This window comes from Plecotus auritus (genome assembly GCF_963455305.1).
Source record: "Plecotus auritus genome assembly, chromosome: 9".
In the NCBI taxonomy this organism is placed as follows: domain Eukaryota; kingdom Metazoa; phylum Chordata; class Mammalia; order Chiroptera; family Vespertilionidae; genus Plecotus; species Plecotus auritus.
The window spans coordinates 31,155,982-31,174,576 of NC_137783.1; the positions used below are offsets into that span (position 1 = coordinate 31,155,982).

Below are 18,595 nucleotides of genomic sequence, written 5' to 3' on the forward strand. Positions count from 1 at the left end.
ATATATATTGGCATAGACAGAAGAGTATAATGAATCTCCAGCAACCAGGTGTTGTTGTTTTTTTTTTTTCATTATAAACTCTACACATCATTACCCAAGAATAAGAATACATTAATCAACAACTTTAATGAATTCGTCATATTCATGAATTATTACTAGAAACATGTATACTTTAAATTTCTTCACGTGTGTTCAGTATACAGTATATTATGTGAGTATAATGGGGTGAGTTAGGACAATGTGTGTTATTTTTTATTTATGAATCCTGTTTACTCTCTATCTTGCTCTTTCTACAATAGTCTAACCCAGTGGTCGGCAAACTCATTAGAGCAGCAAACCGCGACTCACAAGCCGCAATTTCCGACCACTGGTCTAACCCATAAGAGCCACATCAAAGCATTCCTTTACCCTTTGGTTTCTGGTAGGGTATGGTCAGTGGACCAGCAACAATTTTCAACAGCTATAGATTCCTGGCCAATATATTTCATTTATGCCACATAGTTCCTCCTCCCTTGTTCCTGTCTTCAAACTATATTACAAAGCCACAATATTCAAAACAATATGGTATTGGCAGAAAAATAGACACACAAAAATGGAAGAGAATTGAGAGCCCAGAAATAAAGCCACACATATATGGGCAACTAATTTCCCATAAGTGTCCAAAAACATACAATAAAGAAAGCCTCTTCAATAAACGCTGTTTGGAAAATTGGAAAGCCGCATGCAAAAGACTGAAACTAGACTGCTGACACCATATACAAAAGTTCATTCCAAATGGGTTAAAGATTTGAGTATAAGACCTAAAACAATAAAATACATAGAAGAAAACATAGGTTCTAAACTATGGATCTGGATCTCAAAGGGGTTTTTGTGAACTTGACCCCAAAATTAAGGGAAGTAAAAGTGAAAATAAGTGAATGGGACTATATCAAATTAAAAATTTCTGCACAGCAAAAGGAACCATCAACAAAAAAGGCAACCAATTAAATGGGGGAAGATATTTGCAAATGCTACCTTTGATAAGGTTCTTATATCCAAAAACATAAAGAACTCGTTCAACTCAACAACAAAAAATCCTAACCAATTAAAAAATAGGCAAAGGACCTGAACAGACACTTTCCCAGGAAGACATCCAGATGGCCAACAGGTACATCAAGAGATGCTCAACTTCACTAGCTATGAGGGAAATACAAATCAAAACCTCAATGAGATACCACCTCACACCTGTTAGAATGGCTATTATCAACAAGACAAGAAATAAAAAGTGTTGGAGCAGAAGTGGAGAAAAGAGAACCCTAGTGCATTGCTGGTGGGAATGTAAATTGGTACAGCCTCTATAGAAAACAGTATGGAGGTTCCTAAAAAAATTCCGAATAGACCAATTATAATACCTAGCAATCCCTCTTCTGGATATCTACCCCCAGAATTTTGAAAACACTGAATTCATAAAGGTATTTGTACTCCTATATTTATTGTAGCATTATTCACAATAGCCAAGGAAAGGAAACAATCTAAGTGTCTTCCAATGGATGATTGGATAAAGAAGATGTTTACATATATACAATGGAATAGAACCCAGCCATAAAAAGATGAAATACTGCCCCCATATTACTTTGAGGCACTATCAGACACAACTATGTTCTTTTCTTCTTTTATCAGACTGTAGGGGAGGGAAAAAAAATCTCAAACTCTCTTTTGTTAAATAGCTAGTCCACTAAGGAGACTAAGGTGTTTATATTAAGTTGAAATAGATTTTAGTTGATCACATTTATGTTTTTTATTCAATACTGCATATGTCTAATAAAATGTGCTGCATCTTAACTAAGGGGAGAGAGCTGATTTGTGTTCCTGAGCCCTCTTCAATTATGTATGTCCTTCTTCTTGGACTAACTCGAGACTGCTCTTTACACAGAAACATTTCCCTACTTCTAAAGATTCATTTCCATGCTAATGTTTATGTTTATTCACAAACAGAAGGAAAATGGCATTACCATGTCTCACATTACAAACACTAATTGCATTTATGAAGTTGTGTTTTTAGAACAAGAGTAGAATGAGAAACTTGAAGGAGTAAATATTAAGCCTATCCCAAACTAAATTTATCATGGGTCTCCATTTATGTAGTGGTAATATTAAATGGGTACATTTTTATCTGTAAATGGTTTTAAATATTAGAATATGAGGGAAAATAAGTGTGCTTCATCACTACTTTTACCAATGCTTTACAGATTGAACTGTGCCTAGTAAATTTGCAAGAGTTTTGCTTGAGTTTAGAAATGGCTCATTATTCTACATGGAATAAATATACAAAATCCTTCAGATGGCCTATAAGGCTCTATATAACCGGACTCCTCCCCTTTTACCTATTTCTCATCCCATTCCGCTTCTCTCTTAGCAGCCAAGTTGGCCTCTCTTGGTTCCTTCAGCATGGACCGCTCTCTCACCTCAGGACCTTTGCATGTGACATTCCCTCTTGATCAAACTCAGTGATTCAGTTTAAAAGAATACTTTTTCAAAGAGGCTTTCGATGACAACACTTATACTCTCATGGCACCTTTTCTCTTTATAGCACTGACCAAAATGTATATCAAATAATTATAAAAATCTATAGATAATTATAATCACACAATATATTTCTTACTATAGTAAAAATTCCATGAGGGCAAGAACCATATTTATTTGTACTCACCACTGTGATTCCCACTACACCAAGCACAAAACCTATTACCCAGTAGACACTCAAAAAGCAAAAATAAAAGAAACAACACAGCCATTTGATTAGGGAATGAATAAAGAATGCTATTTTAAAATCTATCATGGGATTTTGATAAAAATTCAGACACCTTGTTACTGTTCATTCTCTCATTTATAGGTTGCATCACCCACAGACACAAGCAATTTTGACAGTTTCCCTGAGGACAATGACGAACCACCACCCGATGACAACTCAGGATGGGACATAGACTTCTAATGTTATTTCTCTTACCTGCTTCTGCCTTGCTGAAGACAGCTTTTTCTGAGACACAGCTGCCAGCAAACCTGAGGGAAAGAGAGAAGATTAGTGCTCGGGGTCACCATGATGCCTTTGATCGATGCTGCTCCAGTAACTCCAGTGGCATTAGGACTTATTGCTTAGACGACAGTAGTGCTCTTTACATGTTTTCTGTTTGAACCTAAAAATAGCAGTTGACATGGTGGTCCTGGAGCAAAAGCCTCTCACCAGAAAAAAAAAAGATGTTTTCTATTGTTGCAATGATCTTGCTTCGCTCTGATTCTAATTTGAAAGACAGTAAGAAACACTCCAATCTAGTAAGAGAGTCTGCACCTTGCTAGAACTATCAAGAAGATAAAAAAATAATATATAGGGTACGATAGATTTCTATGGTACAAAAACTGGGCTCTTCCCTTTCTTCAAGTGAGGGTTGTAGGATCTATTACCGCAGGCCGGTGTATATACCGTACAAACAAGGACCACGCATCTGTTGGTCACAGAGTTCATGTCAAACCAGTGCTAGAAGTTCCATGATCTCATTTCCCAGCAGTGCTGATGACAAGACTGAATGTTACCTTTCCTTTCTGACAGATTTAGAAAATTGACATGTTTAAAGCACAACTGCTATGGATTCTGCTGAGAACTCTCATAGCAGGTATATATGCGTTTTTCACAGAGGAACTGAAAAAAAAAAGCAACATGCATGATATTCATTTGTTTTTGATAAATTGGCATGACAGAGTGGGGAGAAAGCAATTCACAACCATTTCATATTTTTTGAAAATATTGTGTTTAAAGATGGTCCTGGAAATAAGTGACTAGCAGCCAATTGGTTTTTATTTATTACCTAACACACCCTCAAACTGAGGCTTAAAATATTCCCTTTTATAAAAATAAACCCTTGGGGTCAGGGTGGGGTGGGATGAAGAGGGATCAAGATTCATCCAAAAAAATAAAAATAAAAAACTATATAGGTGCTATGTATATCTTTCATCTGTAAATGTCAGTGTCTGAACAGACAACACAAGTTCTAATCATTACATGTGTAGCCAGAGACCCAAGCATTTCCACTAAATTTATCAAACCAAACTCCTGTCAGATTTTACTTATACAGCATAGTCTGGGTTGAGGGAGAAAGGTGATTAAAAACTGTTTGAACTAGCTTCTTGTCTTAGGCCTGAACCCCTTCTCCCCCCCTCAAAAAAAAAAGAAGAAAGCAAAAATCATTGAGATTTGTCTATTCGCCAGATGGGAAACCTTCCTTATGTGAGGTCAGGGAACAAGACAAGAACTTGGCCATATATTGATTACCTTTTCATGAATTAGCTGATATGAGTCCATGTGAAAGTAGGAAGGAAGTAGAGAGAACAATAAGGTGAGCTAAATAGAACAAAAATATTACAACCCTGAATACCATACTCCCTAGAAACGGTTAGATTTGAAAATAGCACACTGATTTTGCTTTTTTCAATGGGGAAAAGGATAACAATTTAAACTGAGTCCTTTGTTGGCAGGCCAGTTGACTATTAATAGTTGTCATAAGCAACAGAACCATTGGGAAGCTTTACCTAGACAAATAGCATTGTATCTACTCAGACAAACGCATAACCTTACAAGTTGTCATCCTGATTTGGAACTGTGTGTGAATTTGGTATATTACATAGGGGTTTGCATTTTTCCAGAAGAGAGATTTTAAAAAGTCAAGTATAGACATTTCTGCAAAAGAAATAATAATAAAAAATATGTCCACCTAGATCATTACACTGTATCCAAGAAGGTATATGTTATTATTTTGGTTTGAATTGTCCATACTAAGACTACTTTAGAGTATACCTTATCAAAATATAATAATCTAAGAAACATTTGGAGAATGAAAGTATTAAGGGCATATTATAATTAGAATAAAATTAAATTAAAACTTTCATTCTAAGATATTATTTTTGTGTTATTGAATTTTTCCCTCCCTTACAATTTCTCAGAATTGATCTAGTCCCCAAAATATCCACTTTCTTCATCAGATTTTAGAATATAAAATTAAACACACCCATCTAAAGTCTAGCTACAAATGCTAATTTAGAAGTTTTATATTACTTTTAAAATATACCATTTTGACATTATAGTTAAGGTTCAGTGATTTTTGTTAAAAGATAGAGTGGGTTAGGCATGCTAGAATATTAACTTTACCTAGTCCTTAAGTAAAATAATCTGCTCCTGCAACTTTTCAAATATCTCAGTTGCCCCAGAGATTAGCACTTACTATGGATTTTGGAACTGAGGTTCAAGTCTAAGACAACCAATATGTGCAAGTTCTATAGAGAAGGAAGCAGTAGTATTCAGAATTATGTACCTGTAGGTCATTTCTCCCACTTGTTTTTGCATCTTTGTTAATTTCATCTATGGAATTGCATTAGGATGTCTAAAGCAATCACCCAGAAATTAAAGTGAACTACATCATCCAAGAATTACTAACAGAGAACATTCATTTAATTTTCAACATTGAATTTTAAGGATTTAAATCTTGTCTCAATGAAGACACTAGGGCTAAAATTCATGGTCAGCTTCATAGAGTGTGTCTCACTTTACTTCTCAATTTTTCATGCCCTCTCTATTTTCCCACACTAAAGAACATCTGGGTAAGTTAGAATAGTGACAACCTGTTTGATTTGTTAACTGACTTTCTTGTTAATACTTCAAGTATGGGTAATAAGGGCTTTCTGTGTGTCTTGACTCACAGGAACACTGAAAACTGCCAAGGAAAGGAACAACATAATAGTGTATATGAGATAGATTAAATACATTATAAAAAAATGATTTCTGGAAAATTGCTATAAATGATTTTTTATGTTTGTACCTTCTTTGTTATTAATATATGAATCAGATTCATGTGGCATTTAAAACATTTATGTTTATTATATTCTTTACAAGTCCTAATTTTAATTTAAAATTATGGGATATGCATGTGAGCTACACATGTATAATATATAAATTTAACTATTGAATTTTCCTTGTTTCATTTCTAAATGACTACACTGATGGTAAACTTAAATCGAAGGAAGTCAGCTCCCATATTAAAACTAAGGCTATTGGAACTGATTTCATGCAATAGAGGTGATCTGTGCATTATCCATAACAATGTTTTCTTTCACAATAGGACCACAGACAAATATTTATGTAAATAGATATTTTTGTGTGATATTTTGTGGTACATATAACTTTTTTTTAGTGTTTCACAGCATTATTATTTCATTTTATTTGTACTGAATAATGTTTTTTAGGTCTAAGTAGACTTGAATTAATGTCATAATTGTCAGTATTATTGAAAATTATGTCAACTGTACTGTTACTCATCTGTCCCATAGTTTAGAACACGACCTGGCTATCTGGCATTGTTGCAAGTGCCTTAAATTCATGGCATCCTATTTTAAAAAAAAACAAATTTGGTGTTATGCTGCATGACAAAGACAAACACACCTCAAAATGTTGTCCTTTCTTAGCTTGCTGCGTTTTACAGTTCTTTCTGCTAACAATTTATAAGCCTTTATTATATAATATTGATGAATTACAGAAATGATGAAGTTGTTCTCTTATTTCTGTTAAATGTACCAGAGCTGTGTATCTGTTAATGAGATACAGCGTCATTTCTGTGAAATGTATAAATGTATGTGCAGGTCAAATTAATATATGACATACTATCAGTCTGTACACAGGTATTCCTGTTTTGCTAAGCAGTGCAGATTCAGTTTAAAAGATTAGTACTACCAAGTTCTAGTATATTTTATAGACTCCATTAACAAAGGTCCAACTCAAAAGAAAAACTAGAAAATGACTGCTAACCAAACCTCGTTATGAAACCAATGATGAAAAAGTACCTTGGTGCACCACTCAACAAAACAGGATGCTTTCTCTGAGTTCTTGTGTATGCAAATCATTTATGAGGCAAGTTTTCAACAGTCCTAGAAAGCTAAACATTGTCAGTGTGTTGTTAGCCCTCCTCTCTAGCGGCCCCTGCATCAACAGAGAGCTCTGGGACCTTAACAATGACTCAGAGGTTTGGGCTTTCCCAGTAGAGGGACATTTCTTTGAGCATCATCTATCAAATTTATTTCAATGTATGATGTTTTTACAACTGGTCAGTTCTTTTGTACTCTTATAGCTATGGTTACTTGATTGCTCTCTTACAATTTGTTCTACATGAAAGAGTTCTTTGTTAGTCAGAATGCAACAACTGTCATCAAATGGTCATTGACCACTTGCACTCTTTTGATGTAGATTAAAACTTTTTCATAAACTTAACCTGCTTTGATTTGCTCTGTATTTTTCCTGCAGCTGTAATTGCCGAGTGCCTGTTGTATACTTTATAGAGTTGAAATAAAAATATAATTACTTTTGAACTTAGTTGATGTTTCATTCCAGACAAGATTCCAAGATATATGTGTCATACTAAAATTGAAATACTATATAGGGCTACTGAAGAATGTCACTACAGCAATGTAGAAAATACTTAAAACCAAGTGCCCTACATGAAATAAAACCAAAGAACTTGTATGCATATATGCATAACCCATGGACACAGACAATAGGGTGGTGAAGGCCTGGGGTGGGAGGTAAGGGTGGACTAGAAGGGTTTTGCATAGTGGAGGGAAAAAGGAGGGTACATGTAATACTTTCAACAATAACGATTTTAGAAAATAATGCATTATGAGCTAATAAAAAATTAATCCAACAAAAAGATCCCAAATAGCCACAGCAATCTTGATAAAAAAGATGAAAGTTTGAACTATCACACTACCTGACACCCAACTATACTACAATATTATAGTAATCAAAACAGTATGGTACTGGCATATTAACAGGTACATAACTCAAAGAAACAGGGATCCCATAAATAAACCCATGCTTATGTGTCAATTAATCTATGACAAAGAAAGCAAGAATATGCAATGTGGTAAAGACAGTCTCTTCAATAAAAAGTGCTGGGGAAGCTGAACAGATCCATGCAAAAAGCAGTGAAATTAAACCACTTTCTTATACCATATACAAAAATAATCTCAAAATGGGTTAAAGACTTAAATGTAGGAACTGAAACCATAAAGCTCCTGGAAAGAAACATAAGCAATAAACTCTTTAATATTATCTTAGCAATATTTTTTTTTGGTTATGACTCCTAGGGCAAAGACAACAAAAACAAAACAAATAGAACTACATCAAAGCTTTTGCACCCCAAAGGAAACCATCAACAAAACAAAAAGACAACTTACTGAATGGTAGAAGAATTCGCAAATCAGATATCTGATAAGAGATTAATATCCAAAGTATATAAAGAACTCATACAATTCAACATAAAAAAAAATCTGATTTTAAAAAATGGGCAGAGTACCTGAATATATATTTCTCCAGAGAGGACATACAGATGGCCAATAGACATAGGAAAAGATGCTTAGCATCACTAGTCATCAGAGAAAATGCCCCACCTGTCAAAATGGCTATTATTAACAAATCAGCAATCAAGAAGTATTGGTGAAGATGTGGGGAAAAAGGAACCCTTGTGCACTGTTGGTGAGATTGTAAATCGGTGCAGCCAAGAGTTCTCACAAAAATTAAAAATAGAACTACCTTATGACCAAGCAATTCCACTTCTGGGTATTTATCAGAATACTTTCAAAACACCAATTTGAAAACATATGCATCCCTATGTTCATTGCAGCATTATTTACAATAGCCAAGATATGGAAGCACTCTAAGTGCCCACTAACAGATGAGTGGGTAAAGATGTGGTACTTACACACAATACAGTACTATTCAGCCATAAAAAAGAAGTAAATGTCACCCCAATAAATATATTTTTTTTTTAAAAAAAAGAAGGAAATCTTGCCATTTGATACAACATGGATGGATCTTGAGGGTATTATGCTAAGTGAAATAAGACCAAAAGAGAAAGACAAATACCTTATGATTGTACTCATATGTGGAATACTAAACAAACAAATCAAAACAATAATTAAAAAAAACCCAACTCATAGATACAGAAAATAGATTGGTGGGTTGGGGGAAGGCAAAATGGGTGAAGGGATCAATTGTATGGTGATGTATAACTAGACCATTTTTTAAAATATATTTTTATTGATTTCAGAGAGGGAGGGAGAGATATAAACATCAATGATGAGAATCATTGATTGGCTGCCTCCTGCTCACCCCCTACTGGGGATCGGGCCACAACCGAAGCATGTGCTCTTGACCAGAATTGAACCCGGGACCCTTCAGTCTGCAGGCAGACACTCTATCCACTGAGCCAAACCAGCTAGGGCTAACTAGACCATTTTTTTAAATCCTTATTTGAGGGTGTATTTTTATTGATTTCTTTGTTAGAGAGAGAGCAAAGGAGGGGAGCGGGGAGAGAGAAAGAAAGAGAGGAAGAGAGAGAGACATTGATCTGGCTGCCTTCCATGCATGCCCCAACCAGGGACTGAATCCGCAACCTAGGTATATGTGCCCTGACCTGAATCCAACCAGAGACCTTTTGGTGCACGGGATGAAGCTCCAACCAACTGAACCACACAGGCCAGGACTATAACTAGACTTTAGATAGTGATCACTTTATAGTGTATACAGATGTTGAATTATAATGTTGTACACCAATTTTACCTATAAATCAAAAATAAAGAGCAACCAATAGCCTTTGTACAATACTGATATTGTTACTCTCCCAGCTTTTTCCCTTCATGAAATTCTAACTACAATGAGCAACAGAGGAACATGTTTCCTACAGACAGTGTAACTCTTTCTCAGAACGAACTATTAAGATTTGCCAAACTCAGTCTTGCATTTTCAACTTTCTTTGACTTTCAGCTAGAAATGACAAACCGCTTCAGAAGCAATTTCCATAAAGAATCAAAACAACATCTTGTAACAAGCTAACAAGTTCATGCAAAATACCAATATTATACAGGGTAGAGAATAAATAAATGTCTCTTATTAAAATGTTTATGCAGAATGTGTTTTTATACAAAAAGTCTTCCCACTGACTAGAGTCTAAGGCTCCCAAGAAATAATTTACACTGTAAAATTGCATCCAAAATATCCTAAATGTGTATAACCTAACAGTAGTTAGCTATCATTGAATTGTTACTTCTACCTGAAATGTGTGTCTTTAAAACCCATCTATCTATGTATATAAAAGCCTAAGCGACCATCGCAACCGAACAGATGACTGAACTGTCTGCGTGGGGCGACCAGGCCAGTGGGAGGTTAGTGAGGGGCGACCAAACGACCAAGCAGCAGGCTGCGTGGGACGACCAGGCCAGCAGGAAGGTTGGTGAGGGGCGACCAAATGACTGAGCAGGTCAGGCTGAGAAAACCCCACCCCATGCATGAATTTCGTGCACTGGGCCTCTAGTACATATCTATATCTATATCTATATCTATATCTATATCTATATCTATATCTATATCTATATCTATATCTATATAGATATATGCCTCTAGTATATATCTATATCTATATAGATATATATATCTATATACATATCTATATATATCTATATAGATATAGATATATACTAGAGGCATATATATATATATATGTGTGTGTGTGTGTGTGTGTGTGTGTGTGTATAATGTGTATATATATACACACACATATATATATGATTTCATATGTACACATGAAAATATAAAGAAGAGTTTACATATAGACTCTATTTCCTTCCATTACTTCCTTCAGCAGTATTACTAAGCTATCTTATTTAACACAGCTTTATAAAGATTCTTTACATCTTATAGGGCATCTCTCCATCTTTGTTATACTTTTTAAAATTGTCTTAGTTATCACCCTTTTTTCCTTATATAAATATTAGAACCAAATGGGAGGTTAGTGAGGGGCGACCAAACGACCAAGCAGCAGGCTGCGTGGGACGACCAGGCCGGCAGGAAGGTTCACGAAAACTTCTTTTAGGGTTTTGATTAAAATTACTTTGAATTTATAAATTAACTTGGGGGAATTTATAATCTTTGATACTAACTTTTTCCACCCATGGACACATATACTTATTATTCACATTTTCTAAAATGTCTTTAAAAACATTTTATAAGAGAACTCACACACCTATATATTTTTTTGCTATTTAAAGAACATCTTTATAACATATTATATTCTTGAAGTCTTTTATTAGCATAGAGAAATTCAATTGATTTTTTACATATTGCTTTTATGTGTAGCATCCTTGCTGAAATTTTACTAATTCATTTGTTTATCTCTTCAGTTATTTCTAAAGATAAATCTATCAACTCTGAATAATGAAATATTTTTATTTCATTCTTCCTAGTTCCAATCATTAATTTATTTTCTTGAAGTTATAGACTGGCTAGAATCCCTACTAAGTATAAAATAATGAAATTACAATTGTTGCTCTTGCTTTTTCCAGATTTAAAGTTTTACCATTAGATGTCTGATATAGCAATTCAGTTACATAAAATCTTTTTCAGCATATATTGGAATGGTCATATGGTTTTCTTCAACATCTGTTTTTGTGGTATACTTGGCAGAAATGTTAATGGACTTCTAGTATTAAACTATCTTGCTTCTTTGGCATAAGTTAATCTTTGTCACAATATGCATTTTTAATACATTGGTCTAGTTTAAATTTTTTGTGTCTCTGATCTCAAGACAACAGCCTGTAATTTCCCTTTCTTTAATTATTCTTTTTTTTTTAAAATATATTCCATTGATATTTTGCAGAGAGGAAGGGAGAGGGATAGAGAGCTAGAAACATCGATGAGAGAGAAACATCGATCAGCTGCCTCCTGCACACCCCCCACTGGGGATGTGCCCGCAACCAAGGCACACGCCCCTGACCGGAATCGAACCCGGGACCCTCCAGTCCGCAGGCCGACGCTCTATCCACTGAGCCAAACCGGTTTTAGCTCTTTCTTTAATTATTCTTATCTGGTTTGTATATCAAGGATATATAGCCTTAGAAGTTTGGTCAAGTCTTCTCTTTCAGAGAGCAGAAATATATGCCTATATATCTACATCATTCATAATCAGTAACTAAGTTTTAAAATGAAAAGAAAGCATTCCCACCCATCAGATTTTCAAATTAACATTTTAAATAGCAAACGTTGTTTAAAATGTGCAGCAATGTAAAAATCTTAAATACTGATGGTGTAAATGTGAATTCTTACAACCATGTTGAAGAACAATTTTGCAATATTTAATAAAATTGAAAATGACCATATTGTACAACACAGTGCTTCTGCTCATTAGTCTATTTCCTAGAAAAAAATTCACAAGTGTTCAGAAGAAGATATACTAAAGGATGCTCATAGAAGCATTTTGAAATAGAAAAAAAAAAAGAAATTTAATATTTACCACCTGGATAATGGGCCATAAAATGTGGTATATTCAAACAATAGCATGTTATACTGAAGTAAAAATAAATGTATTAGCTAAATTTATTATGTATGAATCTCACAAACATGAATGAAAAAATTGCATGATAACAGTCTGATATCATTAATATGATAAGGGGTGAAGTAACGACTGATCCCATAGAAATACAAACAATTATGAAAAAATACTATGAACAACTCTATTCCAACAAAACGGACAACCTAGATGAAATGGACATATTCTTAGAAAAATACAAGCTCCCAAAACACAATCAGGAAGAATCAAAAAACTTGAATAGGCCAATAACTACCAAAGAAATTGAAGCAGAGATCAAAAATCTTTCAGCAAACAAAAGCCGTGGTCTGGACTGCTTTACAGGGGAATTCTACCAAGCATTCAAAGAAAAACTAAAACCTATCCTCCTCAGACTATTCAAAAAAATTCAAGAGGAAGGCTCACTTCCAAGGTCTTTCTATGAAAGCAGCCTTACCCTAATCCCAAAACCAGATAAAGACACCACAAAAAAAGAGAATTACAGGCCAATATCCTTGATGAATATAGATGCTAAAATCCTCAACAAAATTCTAGCAAATAGGATCCAGCATTACATTAGAAAGATCATACACCATGACCAAGTGGGATTTATTCTGGGGATGCAAGGATGATACAATATCCACAAATCAATAAATGTGATACATCACATAAACAAACGAGAGACAAAAATCACATAATCATATTGATGCATAAAAAGCATTTGACAAAATCCAACACCCTTTCTTGATAAAAAAAACTCTCAGCAAAGTGGGAATAGAGGGATCATACCTCAACATAATAAAAGCCCTATATGACAAACCTACAGCCAACATCATACTCAATGGACAAAAACTAAACTCATTTCCCCTAAGAACAGGAACAAGACAGGGATGCCCACTTTCACCACTCCTGTTCGACATAGTACTGGAAGTGCTATCCATAGTGATCAGACAAGAAGAAATAAAAGGCATCCAAATTGGAAAAGAAGAAGTAAAGCTGTTCTTATTCACAGATGACGTGATACTATACATAGAAAACCCCAAAGACTCCATCATAAAACTACTAGACCTAATAAATGAATTCGGCAATGTAGCAAGATACAAAATTAACACCCAGAAATCTATGGCCTTTTTGTACACCAATAATGAACTCACAGAAAGAGAAATGAAAAAAAAAATCCCATTTACCATTGCACCAAAAAAACTAAGATACCTAGGAATAAACTTAACTAAGACATAAAAGACCTATACTCAGAAAACTATAGGACATTGAAAAAAAGAGATAGAGAAAGACATAAACAAATGGAAAACATACCGTGTTAATGGATTGGTAAAATCAACATCATTAAAATGTCCATACTACCCAAAGCAATCTACAGATTCAATGCAATCACCATTAAAATACCAATGGCATATTTCAAAGATCTAGAACAAACTCTCCAAAAATTCATCTGGAATAAAAAAAGACCCCAAATAGCCACAGCAATCCTAAGAAAGAAGAACAAAGCTAGAGGGATCACAATACCAGATATCAAGCTATATTACCAAGTCACAGTTCTCAAAACTGCCTGGTACTGGCACAAGAACAGACATACAGACCAATGGAACAGAACAGAGAACCCAGAAATTGACCCAAGTCATTATGCTCAATTAATATTTGACAAAGGAGGCAAGAGCATACAATGGAGTCAAGACAGTCTCTTCAATAAATGGTGTTGGGAAACTTGGTCAGATATATGCAAAAAAAAAAAAAAATGAAACTAGACCACCAACTTACACCATACACAAAAATAAACTCAAAATGGTCAAGGACTTGAATGTAAGGCGGGAAACCATAAAAATCCTACAAGACTCCATAGGCAGCAAAATAGCAGACATATGTCATAGAAGTATCTTTACAGACACAGCTCCTAGGGCAATGGAGACTAAGGAGAAAATAAACAAGTGAGACTACATCAAAATAAAAAGCTCTTGCACAGCAAAAGAAACCATCAACAAAACAACAAGAAAGCCTACTGGAAGAACTTATTTACCAATGATATTTCTGATAAGGGTTTAATCTCCAAAATTTAAGAAAACTCATACAACTTAACAAAAGGAAGAAACATGATCCAATAAAAAATGGGCAAAGGATCTAAATAGACAGTTTTCGATAGAGGATATACAGAAGGCCAAGAGACATATGAAAACATGCATAAAGTCACTAACCATCAGAGAGATGCAAATCAAAACAACAATTCGGTACCATCTCACACCTGTCAGAATGGCTATTATCAACAAGTCAACAAATGACAAGTGCTGGAGAGGATGCTGAGAAAAAGAAACCCCCCTGTACTACTGGTGGGAATGCAGACTGGTGCAGCCACTGTGGAAAACAGTATGGAGTTTCCTCAAAAAGTTAAAAATGGAACTGCCATTTGACCCAGTAATCCCACTCCTAGGACTATATCCCAAGAAACCAAAAACACCAATCAGAAAGGATATATGCACCCCTATGTTCATAGCAGCACAATTCACCATAGCTAAGATTTGGAAACAGCCTAAGTGCCCATCAGCAGATGAGTGAATTAAAAAACTGTGGTACATCTACACAATGGAATACTACGCCGCTATAAAAAAGAAAGAACTTTTACCATTTGCAACAGCATGGATGGAACTGGAGAGCATTATGCTAAGTGAAATAAGCCAGTAAGAGAAAGATAAATATCACATGATCTCACTCATATGTGGGATATAATGATCAACATAATTTGATGAACAAGAATAGATCCAGAGACAAATGGCAGGGGAGGTGGGAGGGTTAGAGAGCAACCAAAGGACTTGTATGCATGCATATTAGCATCACCAATGGACACAGACACTGGGGCGGTGGGGGCTTGCCCGGGGTGGGAATGGCTGCGGAGGGAGGGTAAATTGGGGAAAAAGAAGACGTATGTAAAACTTTAGACAATAAAAATAAAAGATATAAAACACACACACACACACACACACACACACACTCCACAAATGCTGGTTGTTAACCATTCACAGGATACCACTAGTTCTAGGAATCCAATTATACAAGCACACCAGGTGACTTTTTATTTTATCTTATTTTTTTTGAGGGGGGGGTGTTTGTTTGGAGATAGAGGAAGGGACATGGAAAGAGAGAAACATGGATTGGCTGCCTTCTGCATGCCCCCTACTGAGGCTCAAGCCTGGAGTCTAACTGATGACTTCTTGGTGCAGGGGAGCATGCTCAACCAACTGAGCCACACTGGCCAGGGCTCCAGGTGATGTTTCCATCAGGAAGTCTGAGCAATCCTGAGCAAGGGCAATCTGTCCCAAACCCCTAGCTCTGCACCAGAATCATTTGGAATATTAAAATATAATAAAGCCAGAACCGGTTTGGCTCAGTGGATAGAGCGTCAGCCTGCGGACTGAAGGGTCCCAGGTTCGATTCCGGTCAAAGGCATGTACCTTGGTTGCGGGCACATCCCCAGTGGTGGGTGTGCAGGAGGCAACTGATCGATGTTTCTCTCTCATCGATGTTTCTGACTATCTATCCCTCTTCCTTCCTCTCTGTAAAAAATCAATAAAATATATTAAAAAATATATATATATAATAAATATTTCTGGGCCCTGCAACAGACATACAAAATGGGGACCCAGAGCAAGGCTCAGGAGATGTATGGATGTGTAATGTTCGGGTGTGCAAAAGTTAGGGAAACACTGAATTTGGAATTATATTTTAACCTGAGGCAGAAAGTGAGGAGTTTGGAACTTGAAAAGTGACAGATCTGGTGGGAAGGAATAGATGAACTAGTGGTGGATTTTTCAGTATAGCCAAAGGATGGCCTACATTACACTGAACCAATGGAGAGTGTTAAAAAAAGGAGTCATCATATTTACCCAGATCTCTACAATCAAAAGAACTCGGAGCCAGTTCTGCAAATATGCATTTTTAACATGCATTCTTGGGTTATTTTTATGTACACAACAGTTTCAGAATCACAGATCTGTAGAGTTCTTAATCATTTTGGGAAACTAGCACCTTAATTGATTAATATTTGCCTTTCAATGCCTACAAAAATAGAAAATAATTCTATTACTTTCTTTCTCATTCCTTACACATTTGCAAGGAAAGCTTCATTTATTTAATTATGTACTTACAAATTTACTAATCTCAGCTATTCATAAAACCATAGCAAGGTAATTTTCCACAGGAACTTAGAACTTTGTCTGCAAATTAGGACTACACAAACAAGAAATACATTTAGACCTTCAGACTGCACAACTCTAGCCACTGCTCCCTTCTAAAATGATTAGCAATTGCAAACGATAATAGCTGATGATATCATCGGAAGGAAGGAGCACGATATGCTTTTGATAGAAAGCTAATTAGCCATTAGGTCCTCTGCCTGACACTTTGATACCTTCTAAGTAAGTTTGTGACTAAACTGAATTTACAAACTTGTCTATTATTTGCAAAATGCTATTCACTTGTTTAGAGTAGAAATTTACTTTAAAAAGTGCTGTTCTTGTTGTAAATGCACTTGGCTAGATAGAGAGAATATTGTGAGATGATAATGGAGATATTGGTGGAGAACATACTTATATCGAAAAATGTGGACAGGGCCTAATCTAAAACAGTAATGACATTTTGAAAAGTTTCATTTAGGTTGACTTGCTTCTTATTTTAAAGTCATTCTTATAATAGATTTTAGATTATAATACTAAGATAGTATTATACTAAAATAGTAATATACAGGTTTATACTTGGCATCTAACTTATAGCTAAGAATTTAGTACACAAAAATAGTTATTGAATTGAATATTTGAATATTTAGAATTCATGTTTTCATACATTTCCACAATCCTTTATTTTTTTACAGAAACCTTTTAGCAGAAGGATTTATTATTATTATATTATTATTATTATTGTTATTATTATTATTAAGTTCAGAGAGAGGAAGAGAGAGAGAGAAACATTGATTGGCCATCTCCGACACACACCCCAGTCAGGGATGGGACCCACAACCTGGATATGTGCCCTGACCAGGAATCGAACCCACCACCTCTTGGTCTATGGGACGATGCTCCAACCAACTGAGCAACACCAGCCAGGGCATGAGAACATCTTTTTTCTCCCAGGATTTCTCTTTAAGAAAATGTAGCTATCAGAGAAACATTGGGAGCGGTTTAGAATTACTAATTTGTTAAATAATAACAATGCATAACTACCAATAATCATTTTACCAGCTACATATATTGTGCTAGGAGCTAAACTTCCAGTATGTCACTTTATTAAATTTTCTACTGTTCTATATGACTTGTAATACACAAGTAGAAACCTGGGCTCTAAAGAAATGGAAGTGTTAGTTATTGTAACTATTATTTTACATAAGCATATAGGTTTATATCTTCTTTTTGAACCTGAAACCTTAAAATTGTTAATATCTGCTTATTTATGTAGGTAAAAAATAATATTCCCCATTCCTAGCTGGTTTTTCTCAGTGGTTAGAGCGTCATCCCACGGACAGAAGGTTTGCGAGTTTGAGTCCAGTCATGGGCACATACCTCAGTTGCAGCCCAGACCTAGAAACTTTTGGAAAACACTGAATTTGGAATTATATTTTAACCTGAGTCATAACGTGAAGCTGGTCAGGGCACGAGCTTGTGCAATAAGCAGCCAATCTATGTGTCTCTCTCACATGGATGGCGCTCTCTCTCTCTCTCTCTCTCTCTCTCTCTCTCTCTCTATCTCTATCTCTATCTCTATCTCTATCTCTATCTCTATCTCTCTCTCTCTCCTTCCCTCCCTTCCTCTCTCTCTGAAAGCAATGGGAAAAATATCCTCAGGTGAGGATTAACAAAAATAATAATGGTAATAATATTCCCTTACATTTTTATTCTCTCTAAATAGTTACATGTGTACAATCTTTCCTAAGATTTGTTTGGACTAGACTCCAGTTTTCCTATGATATTTATAATAATCTGGAGACCTTAAAATTTTTATCTAGTAATACAATGTAGAGCCTTTGAATAGAACTACAGTAGAACTACATAGATTGAGAACCTGCATCTCAGATTCTAATGGTCATTTTAATTCTAATTTTTGAAGATATAGATTATGATATGAATAAGATATTGTGTAAAATACTAAGAAGAACAAGAGAATGTTTAACCTAGAATGCAGCATTA

At 35.2% G+C, this 18,595-nt stretch overlaps 1 protein-coding gene across 4 annotated transcripts in view; it reads left to right on the forward strand.

The window, feature by feature from the left end:
- Positions 1-4,191, forward strand: part of PRKG1 (protein kinase cGMP-dependent 1) — a 1,125,638-nt gene extending 1,121,447 nt beyond the window's left edge. For all 4 annotated transcript variants that reach the window (XM_080643202.1, XM_080643201.1, XM_080643204.1 and 1 more), the window contains one exon: positions 2,873-4,191. In XM_080643202.1, the coding sequence (XP_080499328.1) occupies positions 2,873-2,971 (99 nt within the window). In that variant the 3' untranslated portion in view covers positions 2,972-4,191. The remainder of the gene's footprint in view (positions 1-2,872) is intronic.
- Positions 4,192-18,595: the final 14,404 nt, after the last annotated feature.